Consider the following 27057-nt stretch of genomic DNA (forward strand, 5'->3'; position numbering starts at 1 on the left):
TTTGGTGCCTTGAGAGATAAAATTGTTCATAAAACATCCAGAACGCGCCTTCTGTTATCAGAACAATTAGAGCAGGTTGACAAAAGCACGAGCTCTTAGGTTAAATACATAATTGGTTATGTTTGAAAATTGACACAAATTCTTTATTTTCCTTATCATGTTCCACAAAGCCAAAGCAATTATTCACAAGATGTTTTTGTAACCCAGAAAAACTGGGAATTTTTGGAGCTTTCCTCATGTCAGGCCACTTGGAAGGAAATTGTGTTTCTCAGATGCTGCCTGTAATCTTGTCACCAGGAAGCAGAGATGGAGAAAAGCACAATTCCTTCACTTTCCCCTTCTGGGCCAGGTGTGGTCACTGCTGTTGGGGGAGGAGGGAATTACCTTTGGAAGGTTTATTCAGGAGTGGGGAACCAACACAAACCTCTTTTTCTTTAGAATCCAGACCAGAACCACTGAGGAACTTGAAAGAAATGCTTTGTTTGACCTTTTGGAGAAACAGCTTCCCTCTAAGGATGTGGAGTGTGAGAAAGGCAAACTTTAGTTTCTGGCACAGTTGTTTTGGAGAACTGGCAAAGTTGCTGCAAAGGTGCTCTGTTCAGCATTGGAATAAATCAGAGGGCCTCAGGAGTCTTCTGTGAAACAAGGTAGTTTATGTTGTTTTTTGGTTTTCATTTCCTGGGATATTTTTCAAAAAGTCTGTGATCTCTGGAGACCAGGTGCTTAAAATAAAAAAAAAAATAAATAAAAAATTAAAAATAATAATATATATATATAAAGGAAATGTGTTTGAATAAGCCTGGCTTGGGGAAATTGTTTTTGTTTTTCATTTGACCAGAAACTCAGGACATGGGCATGAGTTTCTAATTAAGTTGCCAAGTATTCCAGTCAATGCTGTTTAACTTTGCCTTTTGTTCTGAAACCCATCTCAATAAGGGCAAGATGTCTAAAAATGGTTCAGTTGAGACCAGCTGGGTTATCTAAGGGGAGAAACAGTGATTTTTGAGGGACCTATTGAATTCTTGTATAAGGTCACAGCACAGTTTGTTCTGTGTTGATCTCAGATTTTACCATCCAGCTCAGGGCATAGATACCTGTATGAAAATTGCAATACAGCAGGGAAAGTTACATAACCTTCTAGAGAACTGGAACAGAGCAAATTTGCTCTGGAGAGTGCGGTAGAAATCAGCCTAGTTGGCTTTGAGAGTATAGGAGTCCAAAATTGCATCTTGGGGTATCATCAATATCTCCAGGCCTTGTGCTGCTGGACTGAGCAGGAGACATCCTCCCTCTGCTCATGGGGAGACAAAGCCGTAAACTTGGTGTGACTGAGGGATGAGGAACAGATTGTTCCTGTTGGTGGACTCTGAAGAGCTTTTCTTTCACTTACAGCAGAAAGAGGCATATATATGTCTTGTTGCATTCATTTTTATCCACTGAGTCTTTGACAAATCTATCATGCTCTCATTTTTCTTGCAGAGATCTGTCAATTTTTTATGGTTGTAAAACTAAGTTGAAAAGACCCATGAAAGCCTCTGCCAATTTTAAAAGTTTCAGTTATAGAAAGAAAGATTTGACAGATCAATTTTTCTTTTGAGAGTGGAATCAGGAGGGAAGAAGACAAGAAAATATCTAGATGAGAAAAGTTAGGTTTCTCAAATCAAAAGGCATTCTTCAGTAGTGTTCCCAAAATTAAAACCTTATCAGACTTCTTTGATCCAATGATTAGTGGAGGCAAGTGCTACTGTAACTTTTCAGTCAGCCAGTGTCATCAAAAAAGTAATGGATTAAGGAAAACAAGATTTGTGGGATTAAGTAATTTATAAAAGATCGGGATTTTGTGCCATCATGTAATTCCCTCCTTATTTTCTCATCATTAAGGCACATTGTAGACTGCAAATATTTAAGTGCAGCAAGTAGAAATTTTCAATAGTGTTTTCAAAATTCATTGTAGGAGTCAAAACCAATTGGTATAAACAGGTGGTGCTCTGTTCTTTCTCATCAGTAGTGATGCTCCAGTCATTTCAGGGCAATAGTGGACATAAATATAGACAGGTGAAATCTGACATACACAGACTTCTTCAAAGTTATGTCCAAAAGCTTTGAAGTTACCAGGGATCCTTGTTTAGTAATTGCAATTTCCTCAAGGTGACAGTATTTGTGACAATTTTCTAGATACACTTAGCATAGTTAATTTTCTGTGACAACCAGTTTTCAGGATAAAATCAAAGTGCTTTACAGAGTTGGTTTTGCAAGACAGCTTTTACTGTAAGGAGTAGATGGGTGCTGGGACCTTAAAAAGAGAAAAAAAATAGTTATAGTGAGGAGTTTTATGTCTGCTCTGTTTGTCTGACCTGATGTCCAGAGGTTTATGGATTTCTTTTCAGGGGTCAAGAGGAATTCCTCAGATAACATACAATTTATAAGTTGACATAGATTTACAGTATTGGAATATTGTGTCATTTTGAGAGCCTTCCATCTGAGAAAAGATGGAAAACATTTAGCTGTTCAACTGAACAAAGCAGTGGGGTCATGCAGATAGATGTGATTGCCTGGTAGGATATGGAAATTTCTTCATCTCACCAGAGGGACAGAGTGCCACACAGAAGGTTGTTATATCCATGATGACTTTTTTATTTCCTGTGCTTTTCCTGCAGTGTCACATCTGGCACATGTTGCCTAGGCTGTTTGCACACACCAAACTTTTCTTGCTGCTGCATTCCCAGAGTGTGCAGGTTCTTATCTGTGAGGGCTGGAAGTGCTTTATCCTGCTATTGCTCAGCAGGGCAGAGAGAGTTAGCTAGTGCCTCTTCCCTTCCATTTGTGACTGCCTAATGAGACTCAAAATATGATCAGTCACTCTGTAGATCGTGTTCAGTATTAAAAGCAAATCACTGACTGTAGGCAGGAGGTCATTCAGCATTGCCACTAACAGCTTTTGATATTTCTGCATTAAAACCCAAGCCAAGCATTATAGGCACTGAACCATCTGCAGGCCTAAGTAGGCTTATTGTTGCTTAACTTCTTAGTGCAAATGAAGAGGTCTGTTACGTACTTCTGTCTGCTTTTGTGTGAATCCTCTGCTGCTCTCACTGCTGTGTCAGAGTTGAATGAGATGCAAAGAGGTTATTTTATTTTATTAAGTGTGTGCTGCTGCTCTCTGCTCCCTCGCAGCAACGTGATCTGACAATAAAAGCGATGGCTCTTCATAAGAGAATGCCAATAGTTTTCTGGAATAGTCTGTTGTCACTGTAACCCTCCTCCCAGTGGTTCAGCTGTCTGATCCAAGATCCAGCAACGTTTGTGCAGCCCCAGCTAAGACTTCTGAGAAACCTGCTGACCTGATGGCAAGAGCTGGAAAAGCCTACACAGAATAGAGCTGTGCAATGAAACAAGGTGAAACTGTAGAGATAAAGTTGGTGAGAAGGGCATAATTGGCAGCTTAAGTATTTGAAAGGAAAAAAAACCATGGAAAAATACATAGTTCTAAGAAGAAAACAAGCTAAGATGGCAGCTCTGCATCACCAAGGTTCAACCTTGTCCCAAGGATAAATAGAGAAGAGTCTCCTCACATGATCTTCCTGGCTGGCAAATGTTGTTTGGAGCAGTGATCTGGAGTCACCTCTGAAGCAGTGAACTTCTCAAGGATTGGATTGGTAGCTCATTATTCCTAGCAATTGTTTTTGTGGACTGGACAGTAGTGAATTGGTTTGTACTTTTACATGGTGCGTCCCCTGCTTCCCAAATCTCTTTGTGCCTGTTAGAAGTTGCTTAAAGTGACCCTGAGTGTGAGTGTTATGTACCCAATAATTTGACTGCAGAGCAAAATGCATCAAATCATTCCTTTGGTTTATCTACGCTGATTATCTCATTCCTCATCTTTTTTTTTTCTTTTTTTTTTTCTCCTTTTTAATTTCTACTTCTCCTTCAAGATGAGGCCAGGTTATTAAAAATAATCTTCAGACCTTTTGTGCTTTTGAAGCCCAGTGCATCACTGCTGGCTTCTGCACTACCTTTTTGTAATCCAGGCCTGATTTTTGAGATGTGGCTTCATTTCCAAAGCACTGGTGAATGCAGGGAAAGTACAAGAAGGACAGATGCTTTATTTGAAACTTTTCTGGCAGTGTCAGAACTGAGAAGTTGTTTTATAAACAGATAAATGAAATAGTTTTGTAGGTACAGGAGCTTGCATAAGGACATGGGCTGCCTATGCAGGCAGTGTCAGAAAATACATTATGAAAGACTGGGTGAAACCTGAGACATTTTATTTTAACAGTAAAATTATGAAGGCTTAAACAGAAGAGTGAAGTATTTTGTTCTTGATGTGGAGCAGCTCTAACCTTCTAGCTGTGCTAGTGTTTGCTATATAGTGTATGAAGTGTAAATTGTATTTCCACCTCCAGTACTGCCACACAAACCAGGTTTCCAACAATTTTCCAAAGTTAAATCTTGCCTGAGGTTTCTGTGTCTGTAACAGAGACTTCATCAGGACAGCACTCACTACTGAGTCTGGCTGGATTGCTGAACTGAAGGTACTTCATTGCCAAAGTCTTCCAATGATGGCATCTGGCACAGCTATGGAAGATCACTGAAGGTGATACATGATGTATGTTATAAACCTAAACAAATTATAAGGGCTCTGGAGCTAAAGGATACTTATAAATGAGCAGCCATATAATTTCTCTTGGCTGGAAAAAGCTCTAACCAAATACCTGCTCGTCTGACTAGAATTTAAAGGAAATTTTTTATGATACCAAACTTCTTTTGCTGAAGGTCTGAAGGAAAACTGGGAGGTACAGGCACAGCAGGCTGCCAGAAGGTTATTCAAGACAAGACTAAATCCTTTCCAGACACAGACTCAATCAAGTGTTACATGTTGTAGCCTGAAAAAGCTAGTTGCAAACACTAGAAGTTGAACATCCATATGAGCATTTCCAAAATTAAATATATTCTTCCTATTCGCACACTTCTCTAGAAATTAATTCTCTTTCTCATTTGTAGGTACTATATTTGCTTCTTAATAGTGAGGTCAGAGGGTGAGAATGTGACTCATAAATTTTGATCTGTTGTTTTCTAGCTGAATTTAAATGCCAATTAACCTAAACATCTGAAACTGTCTAGATCAGATATCATTACCTGCAACTCAATGGCTGTTCTTTTAGCTGGACACAGCACAATTATCTTATTGCCTCTGCTAAATTGTGCCTTAATTTCTTGCATGTTTCCATGTCCAGAACTATTTCCCATGTATGAATTCCCATTCAAATTTATGTCAAATTCTGCTTATTTTGATGGCATCGTAGTTTATCCACAGAAAATATTATCAATTTTATTATATAGATATATGTGTATATATATATATAAATATCTGTAATATTTAGATTATATATATAAATATACAGCTATATCTTCCATATACATATAGATAATCTATGAAGATTCTTCTGTTATGGTACTTCTTCCACTCTGCTTTAACTCAACTATTAAACTTCTACTGTGTTAATTTTCTGTAACTTTGAGTGTAATCTTTGAATTTCTCTACAGAAAAACTCCAAACATTTCTGAAGGCAGATAAATTAGACTGGTTGTAGGGAAGGAGGTTTTACAATCCATTTGTGCTGAGATATGTTCCAGCAGAGGTTAAACTGGGCTATAATGTGAGCAGGCAGAAAGCTGGCTTGTACCTTTAGGGACAGCTGGTGAATTCTGGCATGCCTGCACATGCACTATTAGCACTATTTAAATATATAATGACATTAGATCCTGTTGCCCCTCTTTTAACCTTATCTTTCTTAAAGGCTGCTTCAGAGAAGATCCTTCCCTCACCCCAGTGTTATTATACATCAAATTTATTAAGATCTGAAGAAATATAGGAGAAAACACCTGGAGGGAGAAATCAGAGAGGACATAGAGATTAATGGTAAGGTAATAAGGAAAAAAGAGGTCATGAAAAAGAAATCAAAGGATGGGAAGAATATTTATCAAAGACATAAAGAACTGTGTTGTCAGTTGCCATGTTGCATATAAGGTGTGCACAGAAACTGCAGAACAATAGGTGCAAGTAGGAAATATTGTGGCAGCATTAGAACCTGGAGAAGTAGAAAATGTCCTGGGTTTCCCTGTATTTACACTTTTAGGTTGATGCAGATCTTTTACTGCCATTCTTTGCTATAATTGATGCCATTTTAATTGTCATTACCTTGGGATCTTTAAATCCCACCATCATTTTACTCTATTAATACTGCCTAGCAATACAAAAGGTTTTTGCAGTCTTCTTTGTAGTTCATCTATTGCAACTCAAAGCACACCAAATTTCAAAGGCATATTGAAATTGTGACTTTTTGAGATAGTCTATGGCAATAATTGCCTAGCGATGCTCTCCATGGATGAGCAGCTGGTTTCAACTTCTGTTCCTTGACAGATGGACTTCTGGAGATTAAATAATCTGAGGAGCTGCCAGGGGAAGCTTGGGGGAGCACACACTCCTCCTGACAGACACTGGGAGTCCTGGGGCAGCAGGACTGGGGAGGGAGAGGCCCTGATCTGGGTGCTCAGAGCTCAGAGGCTTGAAGGAGCCTGTGGCTGAAGCAGATGAGCCTCCCCAGGAGCACAGGATTCACAGGCAGTGCTTCCATCAGTGCACTCCAGCTCTCCTGCCTCTGCCCTGGGAGCCATACCCTCACAGGCTCAAAACAAATGGACTTGCTGCTTTAAAAAACATCTGTGAGCTCTCATGTGTCGGAGGGCCCTTCTGAGGCCTTGTTTTATTGTGATCAATTGTGTGATATGTTGTAATTTAAAAGCACTATGTTGTTTGACAAAAGAGTTTTCTTTCCCCACAGTGCTGAAGCAGCTCCTACTTGCAACGACGAAAAAGTGGAATTTTAGCTGCTTCTGAGGGACAGAATAAGGCTAATGAAATCATGTCAGGTAAGAAAAACACACCAGCAACCTAAAATAGCTTCTTGTTTCTCTAGCATTTATTTTGAAATGACCAAGTAATTCTGGCTGTAGAACCAATATGGCACAGGGGGATGCATGAGCTGTTTGTGGATTCTTACCACTTTTATAAAATTTTCAGAAAAATACACTTTAAAGCTTCTACATTGCCAGAAAGTGAAAGGGATGTATCCAGGTAGGAGAGAGGTTGTTTCTATCCACTGTGAAAACTCTGTTTTGAATATACCCTAAATTTCCTAACCTGAAAGAACCACATCACATAAATTGAAATAAACCTTGCATACAGAAATACACTTTTGTTATGTTGCCCACAGCATTTAATATAATTAATTACTCAGAGAAGCAAAGTGTAGATTGCAAGAGCAAATAGCTGTGTACATTTCTCAAGCCCATTTTGGTTCTGGGAATGTAAAGAATTAGGAATTTAGAGGGAATTAAATATGTACATGGTACTAACTTGGGATTTGTTTCCATTTAAATTATTGTATGAAAAACCAGTCAAGAGAGGAGTGAAATTTTGGAATTCATTATTTGAAATTTTGTTAGTTCTATAGTCCTGGATACACTGCTACATCCTTTTATACAGGTAGGGAAGAGAGGAAATATTATATATGTGTGCTTATGGTTTGACAGCAGGAAAGTACCCTGTGTAGTCAAAAGCTGTGAAGAGGCAAGGATAAAAAAATTGGTTTTGTTGCTAGAACTGATGTCTTGAACTTCAGATACAGGGCTGGAATTCCAAATTTACAAGCCTTTCTGAGCATCTGTACCAAGAGACTTTGTCCAGATTATCTCTGCTTTACAGAAATATTTTAATTTCTCCTGCACTTTTGTTTGGGGAAAAAAAAAAATCCTCAACCAAACACCAAACCAAGAATCAAGGAAAACTGCATAGTTTGACTCAGACCCTGAAGGATTTTGTAAGAGACATGACTGCAGTATTTTGCTGGAAAAGGTATGTAGGGATAGGAGTCTACAAAGATGTCTGGGAGTTTGTTTCCCCGGTAAGAATTTTGGCAGTCTGTGTGCTAAGCAGCCACATGCTGCCATCTACTGACAACAGGCCTCTGTAACAAATAGTGTCACTCCCATAGCTTCTTTAAATTCATAGGCTGTAGGAGAAAACCCAGTAATTGAAATACAAAGTCGAACAAAACAAACAAAAAATTGTTCGGAGTTAAAAAAATACTGCAATGAAAGTGGATGAAACAAGTGCTATAAATCACAGTTGTACACAACTCATACAGGCAGGATGTAAAAGTTGTATTTCACGTGAGAGGAAAAACATGGGAGAGAAGAAACAATTTCTGTATAAATAGGTTTTGTGTCTTTCCCAAAGCACTGAAAACAAGAGAAATATTCTGCATTTCCCTCAAGGAAGACAGTTGGGATTGAGATGGTTCTACAATTATGCAGCCAAAGGGGATGGTTGTGAGAACGTGTGCAGTGAACAGGACTTAGCATGAAAGTGAATCAGTGGGAAAAATGACATTTGTAATCCCCTCTGAACGTTTTTAACTTCTCATACTTGGATGAATAATATGTCTTCCCACTTTTAACTCTCTCTTGGGACCAGGTCTGTAAGGAATATACGCTTGCATACATGATGTGCAGTCAACGCATCATTGGGGGAGAACATGAAAGCAACAAGCACTCTTCAGTGCTTTTAATGAATTGTTCTGAAAACTGTTTTTCAATGCATGACCTGTTTTGGTTTCCCAGGCTGCTGTACAAGATGCTAAGGCAGGGAGTGAGAGGGAAGATGCTGTGTTTCTATGAGAATTTCTTCCTAATTTTTCCTATATATTTTGTATGTGAATGAAGAAATCGATGCAGCTCTTCCTTCATTTCAATGAAAAAGGAACCTATAAAAAAATCCTGACAACTGGATGCTGACCAGAAAGTAAAATCATTCTGTTTATGATCACTCCTGCCATCTGCCATTGGAGAGCTGATGTAGTTGCATTTGCAGAATAGGAGTCCCTCTCCAAACTGCTGAATGTGAAACAAGCATTTTCCTAAAACAGCTTAAAATCTCTGCATTCAGTTGAATATTTGTTGCCATGAAGGTCACATTCTGTCCTGTTTCTTGCTTAGGACAAATCCATTTTTGGAGCTTCCTATGCACATGTGAGCGTTTGTTTTTAAATGAATACATGCAATGCTGGCACAGATTCTCCTATAATTTGAAATAGTGAATTTATTTGATAAAACTGATAATTCTGACCAAGAAAGAACACTGGCAAGCACTTTCATGATTAACCTTCAGTGGTTTTTTCTATATCTCAATCAGAATACTGTTAGAAACACTAACTGTATTTTAGGCAGCAGTAGATAATATCTGTGGTTGGATAGAGGAATAAATTCTTTGATGAAGATAAAATATTTGGAGTAAGACTTGTAGGCTGACTTTTCTTCGATGCATGTTGGCTCCCTATTAATTTTTTTGGTGTTATTTTACCATGCCAATACCTGGATTTTGTGACACTACAAGTGTCCAGTACTTAGTCTGAGACCTGGGTGAAAATTGGAGAATTGGAAACTGGACCTGCAAGTGCTAAAGTTTGGTTGAGGAAAGGCTGAGCAGAAAGAGGAATGGGATCTGCCTCTTTCTGTGTTTGTAAATGCTGCCAGCAAGGTTTGTAACCTTTATGTAACCAGAATTGTTTAAATTCCTGACACTTCTGGCTGCCTGTGGACTGCCAAATCACAGCAGTGGTCTGGGAAGGGTGTTGGTTATGGGAGGTTCCTCCGTTTTTGGTGGCTTTGTCTTCCAGCCTTGTTTGGTTAAAGGAGCACAACAATTACTGAATGATATCCAGCTGCTTATCAACCTTTTCCATAGAAACTCAGCACTACTATGATGGACCAGTTATCCAAGGCTGTGTCCTGATTCAGAGTAGAATTGCACAGGACATGGGCCTTGGTCAATAGGCAAACCTGGCTTCCCTCCAAGTGGATTTCTATGGATTTGTTTGTATCTGTTTGGAAATTAAAGAATTTGGCTCAGAGATGTCTGCATGGGCACAACCTGCTGCCCTCAGCAGAAATACCTGTGCTGCTGTGCCATAAAAAGACCAAGAAATCAACAGGCCCTTTTGCTTGTTCACCCCTTTGGCCCCTTGCATTTCTTCCTGCTACAATCTGACTGTTGGAGCTCCCTATATAAAGTTTATCACTTTATTCAGACTTTCAGGGTGAGGGTGAGGACATATATGAGTATCTTCCCTACTCCTTTTGGGTGAAGTCCAAAACTAGATGGCACCTGTTTTCTAGATCTGGATGGGCTGCAATCCAAGTTGATAGCTGATGGAAATGTCATGAACAGCTGATCTGGAAGCAAGGACTGTCAAAACACTCATGGCTTACAACCTTAAGCCCATTTTTAGCACCAAACAAATAATGTTCTGTTATACTGAGCAACAGCAAACCTCCAGTTTTCTTTCTGTGATTTTGCCTTGCAATTTTGTTGTGAACTGTATTAAATACTTCTGCTTTCAAATGTCAAATGCATGTACTGGTACAGCCATAAAATTAAACCTTGATGGGAACCTGCCCTACGCCTGAACTCAGGTCTGATTCAGGCTATTTCTGATGAAGAACAAAAATAGTAGGACTTGGATTATGGAAAAGATACAAGCTTGTTCTAAATTGACCTATTTCTGAAGAGCATTCTGAAAGAAGTTAAACCCTATGGCATGATTTTTGTAAGTCTTGCTATAAAGGTACAGATCAGCCAGGTACAGAAACATACAAGTTTTTACTGCTGTGCCCAGCCCTAAGTAATTTCAATATGACTTTGTTATATATTAGAGCCTGTGCTTTCTCATGCTAAATATTTTCTAAGCTTTTGTACGTAGCATCGTGGGAAAATAAAAAGTATGGGAGATGCCATGGTGGTGAAAATTTTATAGAAGTGTTGCTATTTTGTCTGATTTTTATCAGACCCTTTGGATACTGGGCTGGTGGGCTTCTCTGGTAACAAGGCAAGGTCCTTGTAGTGCTAATCAGGTTTTAAGCTGAGAGTTTGGTTAAATTTATGGGGCAAAGTATTTTATTGATAGAAGAGCTTGCCAGACCTCTTTGGCAATGCTCTCTTTTCACTTAAAGACCTTGGTGTAAATCTTTTTAATGCTTCAGCTACAAAAAAATCTGAAAGGATCTTTCCCCACTTCTTACCATTGCACTATCATCTGTGTAAATCATCTTGCTTACTCATTCTCTTAGCTACTTTAGATTGTTAGTCTTAATGACAGGACTGCAGTAAAAGTGGGGAAAAAAAAGTACTTTAAACTGTCATTAGTCCATAAAACTTTGATCATTTATAGTAAGTGGGAATTCATCTTGGACTCTTAGGAGAACGGAGAGGTCAGTCAGAGCATCCCTACTCAGTTGTGCACCTGTGTAATGAAGCACACCTCAAGGGAAAAATAGAAGATGGAAATGTAATTATTAAATGTTCTAAGACTTGGATAAAACTAATTTTTAATTTATAATATATGATGCAGGAATAAGAACCTAGGGGTTTTCTCCTTGAACTTTTCTTGCACTTGAGAATTGTGTATTTAGAGTTATTTTAGTGGCCCACATTTTGCAGTAAATAATTTCAGAGTTATGATTGTTATCATTCAGCAGTTCCTGAAATGTAAATGCTGTGCTTATTGTAGTACTGCAGAAGGACTTTTTGTTTTGTATTCATTACTTACATTTATGCTTAACTTCTGTGAGAATGTGCAGGAAGCTCTTGCAGGATGAATGTGGGTGCAGTGCAGAGAAATCTTACAATAGCATTAGCATTTTTCTAGTTAAATCTTTAGAAAAGCTTTTAGTGAGACAGCAAGTCTTTCCTGGACCTTGTGTTATATTGACATGAACTTCAACCACAGCTTCTGTGTTTGCCAAGCTTTACTGCTATTGATAAACTGCAATGCATGACCAGACCAGAGTATTCTAAAAAGAGATTTTTGCTGTAGTTTTTAAGATATATAATTTGACAGGTTAAGAGTTGGTCACTTGAAATGCCAATACTTTATACATGAATCTCTTTGAACTTTCAGATGAATTTTGGATTACCTGAAAACATTTAAGTACTGCTGAGGTGTGCAGGTCTCTTTCAATTAAAAGACTTTCAGAGTTCAAAGCATTGCATAAGTATTTAGGAACTTGTCTTTTAAAACTGAGAGGGGTGTATTGTGATCATTAATGATAAGTTGTTTTATGTGCCGAAGTACTGGGCTAGAGGTATGTGTTGGTTTGTTGTTTTTTTTCTCTTTAATACATATATTTTATAGCAAACCTGTAGATTCCTTCCTGCCATTCTGTCAAGCATTACTCCAGATCACTCTGTGACTTTGTCCCACTCTTTCCAAAATCCATTTAGACTATTTCCATTGTGCTTAGTTTCAGCACAAAGAGATAATTGTTATAATCAGATGAAAATCTGATTGTCCCTTTTAAATTAGTAGAATATATAAAATACACTGTTATATCTGCTACAAAAGGTTGATTTTGGGATGCTTCTGGACTCTGTGTAGCCAGTATATTTGTGAAACAGTGCAGCATGAGACTGGTATTCTGCACTTTCATTTTGCTGTTCCTCTTACATAAAAATCACCAAGGTTTAACAGGAGTAACAATCCATGCAGATCAAAACAGCACATGGATGATGTTCCTTAAACACTCACACAGCTTTTGGGCAAATGCAGGCATTGTTTTGTGCAGAACAGTACATGGTGTGCACTATGCTGAACAGCTTTGCCATGTTTCTCTTTCCCTGATCATTTATAGGAAGTCAGGTTGCACAAAAGAAGAGGTAAGCACTGGGTAAATATCCTTCTTGAATCTCAACCTGGATTATGAATAATTATTTTGAAGTATTAGAACTCAGTTTACAATACGTGCATTTCAAAGGTCTTGTTCCTAGCTTGCTTTATTTAGCAAGCTCACAAATAGTTTTTTATTATTGATTTTGTTGTGCTTTCCTACAAGGTTTACGAGATGTACTGGAGGTGTCCTTCATACAGCTTCATTTTCTTTTATTGTCTCCCCTAGGACATCATTATCCTTTGAATAAGCACAAAAAACTGTGTTCTGTTTTTCCTCTCTGGATTTATTCCCTACTCTTTATTTCTATTTGAATGACAAGATTGGCCAGGGAATTCAGAATCAAGACTTTGTTTCACATTCTCTTCTTTGCCCAACTGTATTGCAACAAGTAATATCCTCAAGGTACTTAATAAAGTGAGGCAGGAATGCATCCTAACAAAGAGTGAGGCCACCTGTGAGTGGCTGGAATGCATCAGATCACAAAATGGTGTGAAAATGTCCCTCAGCTTGAAAGAGATGGTTTGGAAAGGTTTGCAGTCAGAATTGCTCTGTGAGGAGGAAGGATGTCAGATTTAGAATAAGATATCCACCAAGTAGGAGAAAATTCTTTTGAGGTTTATTCTCCTTGTGGATCCCTTCTCCTTTTCTGTCCTATCTATCTTTCTGTGTAGTCTGAATCCTACTTTATGTTTATTAAGAAAACTCTTAAAATGAAGTTATAATCCAGTGGTGCAAGCAATTTCACTTCAGTCATGGGAAAGAGAAACAAAAGAAAGTCTTCTTTCAGCTTGTTTATCCCAAAGGGATGGATGCTTTCTGCTATGGTTTCAGGAAGAAGAGATACTTGAATGGCCCATTTACTACTGACCCTACATGAGTTCAATGAATTAAAAAAAAAAAAAGAAAAAAAAGAAAGAAAGAAAATTAAAGCAGAAAAACCTTTTAATTAAAAAGCTGAGCAAGAAGAACTTTTCATCCTCATTTTATTTGTTCTCTAAAGCTTTGACTGCTGGAAAGAGAAAAAAATCCATATTTCATCTGGAGTAGGAATGAAAGAGAAAATTGTCAGACCTTTCCAAAAAAAACAAACCAAAAGCAAGCTGAAAGGCATCATCTTAGTGCAGGATGTCAGGGATGAGCCTTAATTGCAAGGATGCAAACAACAAATTGCAGAGCTGCTTGAAATTGGTGTATCAAATAAAAGCAGAGTCAGACTATGCCATTGCAAAGGGTCTTTTCTTTAGCTTTAATTGCTTTTTAATATAAACCATGTTTACTCGGATTTAATTGTATGCTGCTAGTCCTGGTTTAAGCCATGAACTCTCACTCTACTGGAAACATCAGAGAAAGGTTTAAGTGAGAAGCACTTTTACTAAAACTATTGCTGTTCCTCTGCTTTGGTATTGTGTCAAAACCCTAATGTTTACTGCTTTATTTTGCATTTGTGTTTGAACGAGCAGCTTAGTGAGGCTCCATCTGCTCCCTTCTGGTGGAGCCCAGGAGGATGTGAAGGATTCGGTTTCAGTGTTTGAAGAGTAGTAGATGACTCCAGTGCTGTGGCCAACACTGCCTTCCCTCAGCCCATAGCTCTGCAGATTAACTGGCATTAGTGCAAGCATTCACAGCTGCACATGGAATATTACAGAAAACTCCAGGGCTCCAGCTTCCACTTGCATATGCTCATTTGCCTACAAGTATGGGTAGAGTCTTGTTCTGGTTTTCTTTTTTTTCTTTTTTTTCTTTTTATTTTTTTCTCCTTTGTACTTTCTCTCTTGAGAAAATGTACAAATAAAACCTCTTCTGGTCATTGTACAGGACCATCCTTTTTATCTCCATTTATCTGCATTATATCAAACCTTTCAAAGTATGTTCTAAAGACTCACAAACTACCGAGGTCATACTCGTGAATTTGTAGCTCCCAAGTGACTCTGTTCTACCTTTCAAAACACACACAGTGTATTTTCTCTTTTCAAGCCTGAATTAGGTTTGTTAGAGAAATCATGCTATCAGACTTTATTAATGGTGACTGTTAGACATGTTCAAATTGAGAACATCAAGCTTTACTTTCCCTTTAGGTTCACTGATATCCATTCCTCGGTCTTATTGCAGTTTGATATCTTTACTCAGGCTTTGAGTATGGTCATCTTGGTGAGTATTTAGGTATTAACTTGGGTGTCTCAAACTAGAACTGATGCTTATTTCCTTGTTCTCTCACATATTACTGAAGAATATTTCTATATTTTGCTGCAGACTCTCATTCTGTGTAATTTTTTATAGTTTTCACCATTTTCTCTTGGATCACATTTGATCCTGAGAAGGAAGCAGCTTTTTTTGCTGAAAGAAAGGGTTGGGTTTTTTTGTTTTTATTCCCCGTAGCCTCTGCATATTTATAACACCATTCTCGGGTTGGTTTAGCTCAGTGTGAGACTCTTTTTTACCAGCTTTTAATCTTTACTTGAAACAGAAGTGCCAAGTATATTTTGAATTTAAACCCCTTCTAAACCTAAAAGATTGGTTTTGGCCCACTAATAGGTAGTAGTTTCAAAAGGTTAAGCTGCCTGGAAAATGTAACAAGATGTACTTATAAAATTAGGGATGAATCCAGCCTGTATAAATTCAGGTTTTTGATGTACATTTTAAATGTACCACATCATGCAATTTTAAATCAGTCTTCTATGCTGGCATCCAGAACTGGCATGGATGACAGGCAGCTGCTGAGTCCAGCTCTTGTTTGTACTCCTGCAACCTTTACAGAAATGTCATGGCTGGGCACAGTGTTTGGTGCATTTGAAAGAACTCTTCTTCCTCTGAAAGAAGCCATGAAGAATATCTCAAAATTAAGTGGGTTTTCCCACTTTGGACAAGATCTTGGCATTACTGTTGCTGTGATACCAGCCTGAGTCTTCAGCCAGTCTGAAGCATCAGCTCAGTGTTGTGACCTGCATTGCACAAGCCCTGTGATATTGGGGTGTCCTGGTGGCTACCAAGCCACCGATCCTGCACGTGCTGCTTTCCTTCTGGCAATTAATTCAGCTCTTCCTCGCTGAGCAGGGACACAGAGCTCACTCTGTGCTCCTGAAGGACAGGGCCACCAGCAGGGAGTCAGGCTTGGTGCTAAAGCACTCTAAGTATGACAGTGCTGGCTTTGAGGGAGGAACAGGAATTCCACCAACAGCTACCTAATTTCATCCTTTGGCTGGCTTGGCTTTGTCTGATAGCACAAGGAGAGGCAGCAAAGTGTAGTTTTGCAGCACGCTGGGACACAATCCGATTTTGGATGGATTCTGTGTACTGCTGCAGGGAGCTGTCAAATTGTTGTGCCATTGCTAGTTATACTATTTTGCTTGAGGATGTGCTCAGATTCTGTCTAAACAATAATTAAATTTCATTTGCAGAGGATGGCTGAATGTGTGGAAAGAGATAAAATAATCAAGGACACGATTATTCACAAAATCAATAGAAATTCTAACAGTCTTATAAAGTACCACTTCATTTCTTTCATAAAGCTGCTGGATTGTTCATATTTCATATTTTTCTCCTTTACAGGTCAATTAAATTTGAGGTAATTAAATACACTTTTTCACTCTCACTCACCGTCAAAGGCAACTGTACATCACCAATTTATATAAACTACACTGGCACAGGCTATTTTTAACTTTCCATACTTGAACAAAGTGCCTGACTGTTGACCTTTGCAGGGTCACACCTGTGCATATTACTGATTAATGGCCAATTTGTTGTTCTGGTCTGTGTTCTACATGTTTGATGAAACCTACAAGCTAATCTGAGTTAATTTTATTTGAAGATACAGAATTATTTTTGTTGGAAGATCAGGGAGATTTGTGTTAAAAAATCAGAAATTTTTGCTGGGACTCACAATTGCCGTGCCTGACAATTTAAAGAGGAAATACCACTATTCTATTATTTTGTGATTTCTTTAATACTAGAATTTATTTCAGAATTGCAGCACCTCCATATATATGAAAATCTAAAGCAGTGAAGCTCTTAATTTAAAAATACTAAACCTTAATAATTTCAGTGCAGTATAACAGATTAAAATTTATCTTTATGCATGTGCTAATGACACCTAATTATCAGATACCTACTGATATTGTCTTCATTCACTGCAAGTGAATATCTAAATGGATTATATAGCGTATAAATATTTTCAGATCATCCATTCAACTATGAATTAATGTCTTTCCACAGGTCTACTTGCCAGATAGAAAAAGGCCCCAAAATAAAAGCATGTAATTCAATTTCTGCATTTTAATTATTCATCCAATTATAAAATACAGAATGGTACAAAGATTAACATACAGAAATATATTTTTTTTTCGTGAGCTATTAAGCATCAAGTTATTTAATGAAATGGTGGGGTATGAAGATGGACAGAACACATAGTCCAACTAAGGCAATAAACTGCAGCACTGCTGTTACTGTCAGTCATGGGTTTAAAATACCCCTCATCACAAGCCTTTCTGTCAGCAACCTTGAATTAAATTCCACAAAGCTCCTAATTAACACAGAAATGTAAAGTAGTCTCCTGGAACTGGAGATTTGTTACTGTATGAAAGACTTGCTAAATCTTGCATTGATTTCATTTAGAGATGAGCACCTAAAGTAAGAGCTGCAAGTTAGTGTGTGTATTATTGTTACTCATATTATGCTGCCTGCATTAAAATTATTTATTTTGGCAGTGTCAAAGCAAAATAAACAACAAGCCCTCACAAAACAGATGATTTCTTTTTGCTACACTACGAACAGCTATCCAAGAGCCATCTGCAGAGGGCTCAGACACCTCAGAATATTGAATGCTTCAATTTCCTCTCTGTTACTACATCACAGTGCTCAAGGCCACTTCAGTGCCTATTTGTCATGCTTGTGAGCACCTGAAATCTGATTTTTCTTACTCACCGTGCAGCCTCCGCAAACACCAATATAGAAAGATCCGTAATGGGATTGGAAAGTTTAGTGAACGCGACACTTAATCAGTGCCATGAAATTTGTTTTAGCTATACTTTCATATACAATCAGAACAAGAGGTACTATTTTAATTTTCCAAGGTGACACAGAGTTATTAGAAACCTATCCTTACATATTGAGGCAAAGTGGGCTGTGGGTTTCATTTCCACCTAAAGTGGGAGCATAATGGAGTACCAATCCTGAAAGAAGACTGGGACTGGGACATTATCTGGTGTAATATTCCAATTCTGCTTGGTAGTTGACAGGGATTCACAAGGAAACTCAAACCATGTACCCCATGTCATCAAGCAGCCAAACAGAAGGTGTATTTTGTTATTTTCCTTGGTCAGCACTGAGATTTCCCTTTTCCTTCCAGGCTCCTGAGCTCTCCCTTTCCCTCCCAGGCCTGAGTGTGGCTCAGCTGCTGTGCTGACATTTGGTTGTGGAACAGCAGTTGTGTGTTGGGGACCAGCTCAGTGGAAATTGCAGAATGTGCTGCTTTTAGCTAAGTTACTGAAATGTTCATTTCAATTCTATGTCTTGGGAGTGGCAAAAGGAGAAAACACACTGAGCAGAGTGTCTTTCCCAGCTTCTCCTCCCTCTACATGTCTGCCCTTGTTCAGCAGGGATAGAGAATGAGTTGTGTCTTCGTGGAAGTAGGCTGGTAGCAAACATATTCTCTGTTCATCACTTCTTAGCTGATGTCCATCCCTTCAAATTATTCTGCATTATTTTGATCATTTTCTCAATTTGGAATACACAAAGATGGTCCCTCTGTTCCTGCTCCTTTCCACACTGTTCAGTTCTTGTGTGGTTCGGGTCATGGTTGATCTGGAAGTACATGCACAGGAGGGGTTTGTGTGTGTGTGTAGATGTTGATTTTTGTATGCATTGTGATTTTTATTCAGCATCTGAATCCTAGCAAATTTTCCCCCATAAAGCCTTAGTTTCATTTTCGAAGACCCCAATCTTGTTGAAAGTCAGATGAGTTTGGATATTAAGAGGTAAATTCCAGCATTACCTGACTGTACAGTTTTAGAAGGCATTGTCATTGTCTGTGGCAGAATAAGGGACTAGCAGAGCTGGCAAAAGAAACCAGAGCCTCACCCACCAGAACCAACACATTCTTTGGAACTGCTACTGATATATTTTAAGCTGTTTTCTGTCCAGGAGCAGTGGTACCTACAACATTTGACCTGTTTCTTCTGGTACAGGCAGAAACTTTCAGCAGATGGAGGTGGTGAGCAACAAATTCTGAATCACTGGTTCAGCAAATGCCCAGCCTTCTTTTAACAGCTTTGATTTTCTGCATTACTTTGACTCTTAATTTTTCTTTTTACTTTTTTAATTTATTTTTTTTTGCATCTGTTAAACTACTTGTAAAAGAGAAGCAGATCTGGAGAGTAATGGAGTGAAATTATTAGCCTTTTAGAATCACATGATAATTAAGCTAACATGAGAAGATCACTAACTATAAATAATGCCAGTAAAAGTAAATTCACTAATTCTTATTTACATTATGGAGACTTTTGGACCCCTTTGTACTCTTTGAGGCCATAAGATCTCTAAAGTTCATAATGAAAATGAGAATAGGCCTTTTAAATAGTTTTAATTAAACAGCTTAACCATCTTAATTAAAACATTTCAAGAGCGGCGGTGTTTTCCTAACAGTGGTGATATTTCAAATAATTTTTCCTGTGCATTTCCCAAAGCTGAGCCACTTGAGGAGGGGCAAGCACACCAAGATGGCAGAGAGAAACAATTCCTGCAGAGAAGAGGATCTGCTCATTTGCAATACGTTGGTGACAGCTGCCATGTGCCAAAGGATTGTGTGATGGAGGACACGGCAATGTTGCGGCATTTGCTGGAATGCAGAGGCTCCCCATAACGTACATTTTGTTTCTGCTCCATCTCATTGCAGAGGCTAAAATAAGCACTAACATGTTTTATGTAGCAGAAAAGTGGTCTTTGATTTTCCTGCTGCCTCTGGCTGGTTTCAGCTCGGTTTTGTGCAGCGCAGGAACGTTGTGGGTTGCTGCTGTTGGCTGTTTCTCTTCAGGACTGTCTTGCTGGCCACTGCTTGTGCTTCAGTGTGCCTGACCTATGCTTGGCTGCTCCAGGGTTGGTGTTTCACACTGCTGTAGATACTGAGAGTTCCAGAGACTGCCTCTTACATCAGCCAGAAACTGTCACTTATCCTGTTATCTTTCACAGCACCTGTTATTAAAGCCTGTCTTTTCCACTCAGGTTTTCTTTGAGCAGTGTGGCAAATAAAAATAATCGGTTGCAGTGGTAACAAAACAACACACAATAGGACCTTGCTCCCTACAGCCTGGTGCCTATTTCCCATGGATATATCTTGAATCACTTTGTTATACCTCTTTCCACAATGCTAAAACTTCTGTTGTGCATTTCTGACACTCTAATTGTGGTATATGCATGTATTTAGTATATTCTCAGGCTCCAAGTACTAGAAGCACCACAGGTTCTTTAAATGTTACCCTTGAAAGCTTCAGCATCACTTATTTTTATTATTTTTGTTATTTTTGTTACTTTTGTTACTTTTGTTACTTTTGTTATTTTTATTTTTATTTTTGTTATTCTTTTTACACTGCTGCTGATGTCTTTGGGAGACATTTATTAGTTAAGGTACAGATATCCTCTTTCACTGTTACCTAGTTTGGCATTCACAATCTCAAGTCCCTTCCATCATTTCGTTTGCACAGACACAGTAGTTAAGATACTTCTCTACTTCTAATATTCTTCTAAGTTACAACTTTTAACAGATTTCCCACCCAGCCAGATGTTTCAGACAAAATTCAGGGAATCTTGACTGTTGCTATTTTTTTTAATCCCCTTTATAGGCCTATTGGGTTTCTGCTTTCTCCAGGAATCTTTTTTGCTCCCCTCTTGATAAGCATACCTGGATGCCCCTCATCTTGTCTGGCATAATAGATCCTGGCATGACCAAAAGTTTGGGTTTTTCCTGTGAAGTCCTTGCATTTTTCTTTTTATTTTATTCTACAAATTTTCTTTCCAGAGAGCCCTAAGCTCATCATTTCATAAAATCATGGGAAAAATTAGATTGAAAAGGACTTTTTGAGTTATTTGATATATCTTCCATTTTCAAAGCAAGGCTGACTTCAAAGTTAGACCCAACTGGGCCCTCACTCTGTCAAGTTCTGAGGCTCTCAAGGAAGAGGTTTCCACAGCCTCCCTGGCTGACCTGTTCCAGTGCTTAACTGTGAGAAGTGTTCCAGTGCTTGTGGTGAGAAGCTTTCTTCCTTAAGTAAAAGAAAATAAAGATTCAATTATTGCATTTTGTGCTTTTTGCTGCTTGTGCTTTCATTGTGTGTCCCTTGGGAAAGCCTGGCTTTACCATTCCATGGAGATGTTGTGAGACTGCTGTTGGATTTCCACCTTCTTGGCCCCATTTTAACCATCCCACTTCCTACAGCCTGTCCTGGGTGTCCTGTGTCCCAACCCCCGTGCTGTCCCAGTGGCTCTCTGCAGAGATTATTGTTGCTAGTCACCTTTTTTTTTTAATATAAGGGATTAATTTGAGACTAAAGAGTGAAAAGATTCTCCTGCTCTTTATTTTTTACTGTTTAGTAAAGATGTTGTTATCCTTTTCTCATGCTGTATCTTTTCACCTGATATAGAGTTGGTATTTTATATTAAAATGAGCTCTGAGAGTTCACGTTTTCTCTACTTATTTGTTTGGAGACTTCATTTTGCTGCTTTTCATACCGAAGATGTTATTTCCCTAGGAAAACTGAGCTTCATGGCACCCTTTCAGGATAGAGCACAGCTGTCTGATCTTATCTGGGCCTGACAGATGCCTACCCTTCCCACCAAACTCCACTGTCTTATTGAAATAATTACCTGTTCGTGCAATCTTTGCATTTAAAAATGATCTGCATACATATGCTTGGAAAGTAGGGCTTATTTTAATAATGTGAAGGAAACACAATAAGATGTTGGAGAGAGATGCCATTACAAGTAGAATTACTTTTATCACTTCCTTGTTCCATCACCCATTTCAGTGTAATTGTCTTATTTATATTGGCTCCTCCTTTGGAAGAACACATAGCGATTTCCAAATTGTTAATTAAAATCTCACAACACTTCTGTGATGTGAATGACCTAAATGAAAGAGAGTAGATAAGGCCTTTCTAATGCAACTTTTGTCTTAAGTATTTTGCTACATTTTATCTATCACCAAAACAGAGATATTTTTTTTTTGGTTCACCATAGTTTACTTCTATCAAGATGTCAAATCCTTACAAAGAGAGAGATTTCTTGGCTTCATGGGGAATATCCTCTGTGGTGGGCTGCTGGTTACTCTTTATTCATCCATGCCTTCTCTTTCTCCTTCCTCTTCTGAGGAAGCCTGTGTTCTTTGCTGTACAATGTCAAAAGTGGGATGAATCTTCAAGGTTTCTAAAACTTTGTATTATGTTGTAACTGCTAAAGGATTTCACTTGAAATAGAACCTGGGCTGCCTGGATATGAATGTATATTCAAGTTTTGAGAAGGTTTTTGAAGAAATACATCCAGAGCAGCCAGTTTAGTTCTTCTCACTATTAAGAAATGGGTTTTTCCCCCCTAGGCTTTCATGAAACTCTATGGTATTTTTTATCTCAGTAATAATTTTCTTTTCTTCCCTCACACGCCACATGTTGATTCATTCAAAACATTTTTCTTCAACCTTCAAAGGATTCCTGGTGTAAGAGATCTCCCAGATCTCTTGCCTTTGTAGCATGCTGTCTATTTTAGCTAATTTTACATAAATTCTTTCTCCTCGCCTTGTATTATTCAGTAGCTCTTACTATTAATCAAGACGTCATTCTCTCTTTTCAAAGGTGTTATTTAGGCAGTCAGTTTAAGTTTTATATAAATTTTGGTGTTATTCTCTCAGTGCAACAGGCTAGAGCACAGAAACATGGCAGGGACTGCTCACACTCCAGGCTCTTTTGTTCATCTGCCCTGATGAACTTCCACTGATGAATTCTCTTCCTTTCTTCTCCCTCTGTTTTGCCCCATCCTTTCCCTCCCTCCATCTCCTCCTGTGTTTGGCACTTAGGATATTGTTCAGGCCCTGAGCAGAGGAGCTCACTTTTCGTTTTCCCAAGCTTCCACCCACCTCCCTTCTCTCCTGCCAATGCACACACATGGTGCATTCATACACATGTCAGTATGCTGCTGAAATCTTGGAGAGATAGATTTGAAAAAGGTAAAGAAAATAATTAAATACTTGTATCTTGAGATGGCTATGGAAGAGAACTTCCAGCTTAGTGTTTGCAGTTTATTGTTTAAATTAGTAACAAAAATAGTTTATTTTAGCAAATGTAATCACATTTTGCAAACAAATACAGATTTTTGTAAAGAAGCAGATTTTCCATGAAAGGAAACTTCTGTTTTGTAGAACAGCAATGAAAATAGAAGGCAACATATGAAACTACTTTGACTTACATTATGATTAATTCATAGATAACTAAGAACTATGTTCAAATGCTTCTTTAAACTTAACCTGTAAAATCAAACAACATGATTTATTCACTTTGCTTGGTACTGTTTTTATACAGTGATGTAGCAGGCTATGTACAATGATTTACACAAAGTACTATGCTTGGATTATTTTAACAATAATTTAATAGGATCTGAGACCAAATGGTGTATATCTCACTGTTTCTGCTTTATTAATGCATCATAAATTGAATAGCCAAGTGTTTACAGGAAAACAAAGCTGGGATTGGCATCAGGCATGCCTCTGTTCATACATACAGAACAGAATGTGCTCACAAGTAAGTCAAACCCCCAATATCTGCAGAACAAGGGGCTGTTTGGCACCTCTGGAAAAACTCACATCATTCCAATGCCTCATTGGTCAATTACCTCAAGTGAGGTACTTGCTCTCAGACACCCTCAAGATTTTGACTTTTATATTTTGCATGCCATGAATAACGCTGCTCCATGATTAAAAAATAGGACTGATAAGACACACAAGTTCATACAGTAAAAACTCAGTAAAACACCTAATGATGATGAGCTCTTTAAATGTGCAATCCAAGTTCCCAATTCATCTGTGTCTCCAGAAATTAAATTCTTTATTTCCCTTGATTTATAGAAAATCCATCACAGAGTAACAGCTCAATCCTGTATCTTTTTTTTTTTCTGCTCCTGGGGTTAGAGAAGTTTTACATTACAAATAAATTTCAGCAAAGTTAAGGACTTGTCCCCAATTTTCCTCATTTAAATACACAGAGTTACACATATATAAATGTTCCTCAGAGAAATCACGGTTATAATTGCTTTGGATAGACATTATCTGTCTATACCATAAATATTTGGGCCACAGTGCTCTGGGGTCTAATTTCTGCCATGATCAATCAGTGTTACTGAAACTCCTGCATTATTTAGTAATTGAAACCCTGAGAAAATCTCCAAGCCCAGTTGAATTCAACAGTTTATCCTGAGTAAAGAGAGAATTTAATGGTACACTGAGCCACATTAAACAGGAGAGAAGGCTAAGTTATTAGGGCCTGCTCCTGCTTTTGTCATTGAAAAGTATTTGGTATAAACCCTTTGCAAAACTAGGGAGATAAAATCCTCATTAGAGGGAGAACATCAAATTCCTATAGGATTGTAGAAACTATTTATGAGAGTTTCGAGTTGTGAGATTTCAGCTCATACTTTGGTACAAAAATGGACCTCACATTTTGTACTCATTTCCTTTAATAACTAAGTATAAAGATATCTTATTAAATCCAAATATATTTCATTTGCCAAGAGCAACACTAAAAAACTCTTAAAACTGCAAAAAAATCACAGCATTTTGAAAACCTGAAATAAATAATTTTATTGTCTTTCCTACAAAATTCAAAATTCAGAGCATACTCAATGCAAAATTTTCCTAGAATTGTTTGAAACTGCATTATGTTTTGCCATTTTAGGGTATCATATGAAATGATACAGCTAAATGAATAAATTAGTGTTAATTGTCTATAAAGAGGTCAGATGTTTTGGTTTAATGTGTTCATAAGAATGTTGGGCTGAACTGTAAGATCAGCTTTAATTGTGAAGCAAATGACTTTTTAAAAAACAATTTTTTTCAAATTGATTAAAAAAAATAAATCCAGGAAGGTATGTTTGTAGAGCTCTATACCCACACACAGAGGCTGACACAACACAAAAATTAAAAAACACTGTACAAAGCTATAAAGAGTTCCAGCTTCACAAATCAGTGCCAAAGCAAAGACCATGATCTGGCAGCAATTGAAAGTTCCCCATTAAAAAAAAGATTAATGATAGAAACCTAAAAACAAGAATCTCCTCTCAATCCAGGAAAATACAACCTGTAGCTTTTAATAACTGAAGAGACTTGATGTGATGTGGAATTGCTGGGATTTTGCCTTGTTAGAATTCAAAGGAAGAGCTCACTGCATTTCTGTAGGTACAGCAGATTTTTCCTCATTGTGCCACAGAAAAAGTGGCCGCTGTATGTTGAGCAGGAAAAAAGGGAAACTGAAAAGGTGAAGTTGTGTAGGAGTACACCACAACCTTGCTCTTGCCAAGTTCTTCATAACGACTGCCAGATTTTGCTTTGCACTTATGTAGGGCAAGGAGAGAAAACTCTCTATAGAAAAGAAAGTGAACAACACAGAGCTGCTTCTTCAGCCCTCAAGTTTGGCCAGAGCAGCAAGGCTGGCCAGGAGCACTGCACAGATGGCATCAGGGGAGGAAAAAGGAAAGTTTTCCTTGCAGCACTTGGAGTGGTTACAGTTACAGAGTGCCTCCCCAAATAACGAGTTTAGATTAATTAAAGCCTAATTAATTGTATTACAAATAGCTATAAAAAACATTGCAAAATTAACCTATCTCTGTGTTTCTTAAACCTCAGCATTACTGGGGTTTAAGATTTTAGCTTGCTGCTTCACTAATGTCCAAACCTGAAAACAGAAAATCTTATTTGCCTTTTACAGTTACTTCTGAAAAAAAGTATACAAGTTAGTAAACTGAGGGGAGATAAACAACCTCAGTGATGTACGGGGCAGTTATGGAACTACCTGGGTGATGGGTAAAAGCCCTTGGGAAACCCTCCTTGCCCGGCAGATGTAGGAATATCCTGTGCTATTTAAAGGACTGGCACGACTCGCCCTGTTAATAAGAAAAGAGCATCGCTTACACTGCACTTCTCCCCTTTCCTCTCCTGTGCTGGATACATCCCGTGTTGCAGCGCCTGTGCACAGCCAACCGGGCTGCTTTCGCTGGAAGTTTTCCGACTTTCTGTGAACACCTCAAAATAATCTTCCAGCATCGCTGAGACCTCTCAAGCATGTCAGCTGTCGGCATCGGCCCCTGTCCCCGGGGACTGGCGTGCAGCTGGAGGAGTGGGCGGCAGCGCTGCGTGCAGCCCGGGCTGGGCTGGAGGCGTAGGGCACGGCGTGTTCACTGCAGCTTCCCCTGACAGGGGACACCGTGTGTTTGGAAGTTCAAGTTTCATCATGCGACACAGGTTTAGGAGGCATCAGGATCAGGGCTTGGCTGCTGAGGTTTAACATTTCTCGCGCTAAAATAGCTGCCGCACCAGGTGCAACCGTCTCAACAGAGGCAGCGAATTTCATTCGCAAAACACCCTGAAAAAACCCCTCACAATATGAAACAAAGTGCATAGGCTTAAAAAGTAACTCTTTTAGGACTGTGCTATCTAAATGTAAACATGCAGCACGAGTGAGGCGATGTTACCCAGTGCAGTGGTACAGTCAGAGCAGGAGTGGTGCGAGACCCTCAGCCTGTTCAGAGTCCGGTTACGGCTGGACCAGGTGATGGTTTCTCTTTTTCTCGGTGCTGTTCGATGGATAAAAATACAGGTTAGGAGGTACCAAGGACAGCACTGAACCCTTGGCTGGTTCAATTTCAAACCAGCGGGGGATACCAATAACCACCCTCCCCAACAGAGCCGCAGGAGGCGTCCGGGAGCCGGCCCTTACCCGCTGCCGCTGGTCGCTGAGGCAGAAGGTGCAGATGGACCGAGGCGCGGAGGCTCCTGGTGGCGAACAGGGCTGCGGGCAGGGCTGCGGGGGCTGAGCGGGCTCCGGACAGGGCTGCGGGCAGGGTTGCGGACAGGGCTGCGGACAGGGCTGCGGGCAGGGCTGCGGACAGGGCTGCTCGGCGGCGGCCGCCTCGTCCTGCCGGCGCTGCTGCAGCAGCAGCACGTTGGCCAGGTGCGAGATGTAGCTGGACGCCAGGCGCAGCGTCTCCACCTTGGAGAGGCGGCGGTCGGCCGGGCGGGTGGGGATGAGC

At 39.0% G+C, this 27057-nt stretch overlaps 1 protein-coding gene and 1 long non-coding RNA gene across 2 annotated transcripts in view; one reads left to right on the forward strand and one right to left on the reverse strand.

Moving 5' to 3' along the window:
* The first annotated feature begins 451 nt into the window (after nucleotides 1-451).
* LOC107207174 lies at nucleotides 452-21380 on the forward strand. Its single transcript, XR_004498396.1, has 4 exons — nucleotides 452-647; nucleotides 5799-5920; nucleotides 6843-6930; nucleotides 19464-21380. It is a non-coding gene; the product is annotated as an uncharacterized LOC107207174 (long non-coding RNA).
* Nucleotides 21381-26561: 5181 nt separating this feature from the next.
* The window catches only part of LOC107207247 (von Willebrand factor D and EGF domain-containing protein-like), a 192817-nt gene continuing 192321 nt past the window's right edge, over nucleotides 26562-27057 (reverse strand). Inside the window, exon 27 of the mRNA XM_033516200.1 lies at nucleotides 26562-27017. Within this exon, the coding sequence (XP_033372091.1) occupies nucleotides 26562-27017 (456 nt within the window). The remainder of the gene's footprint in view (nucleotides 27018-27057) is intronic.

The sequence above is a fragment of the Parus major genome, chromosome 7 (genome assembly GCF_001522545.3).
Source record: "Parus major isolate Abel chromosome 7, Parus_major1.1, whole genome shotgun sequence".
NCBI lineage: Eukaryota > Metazoa > Chordata > Aves > Passeriformes > Paridae > Parus > Parus major.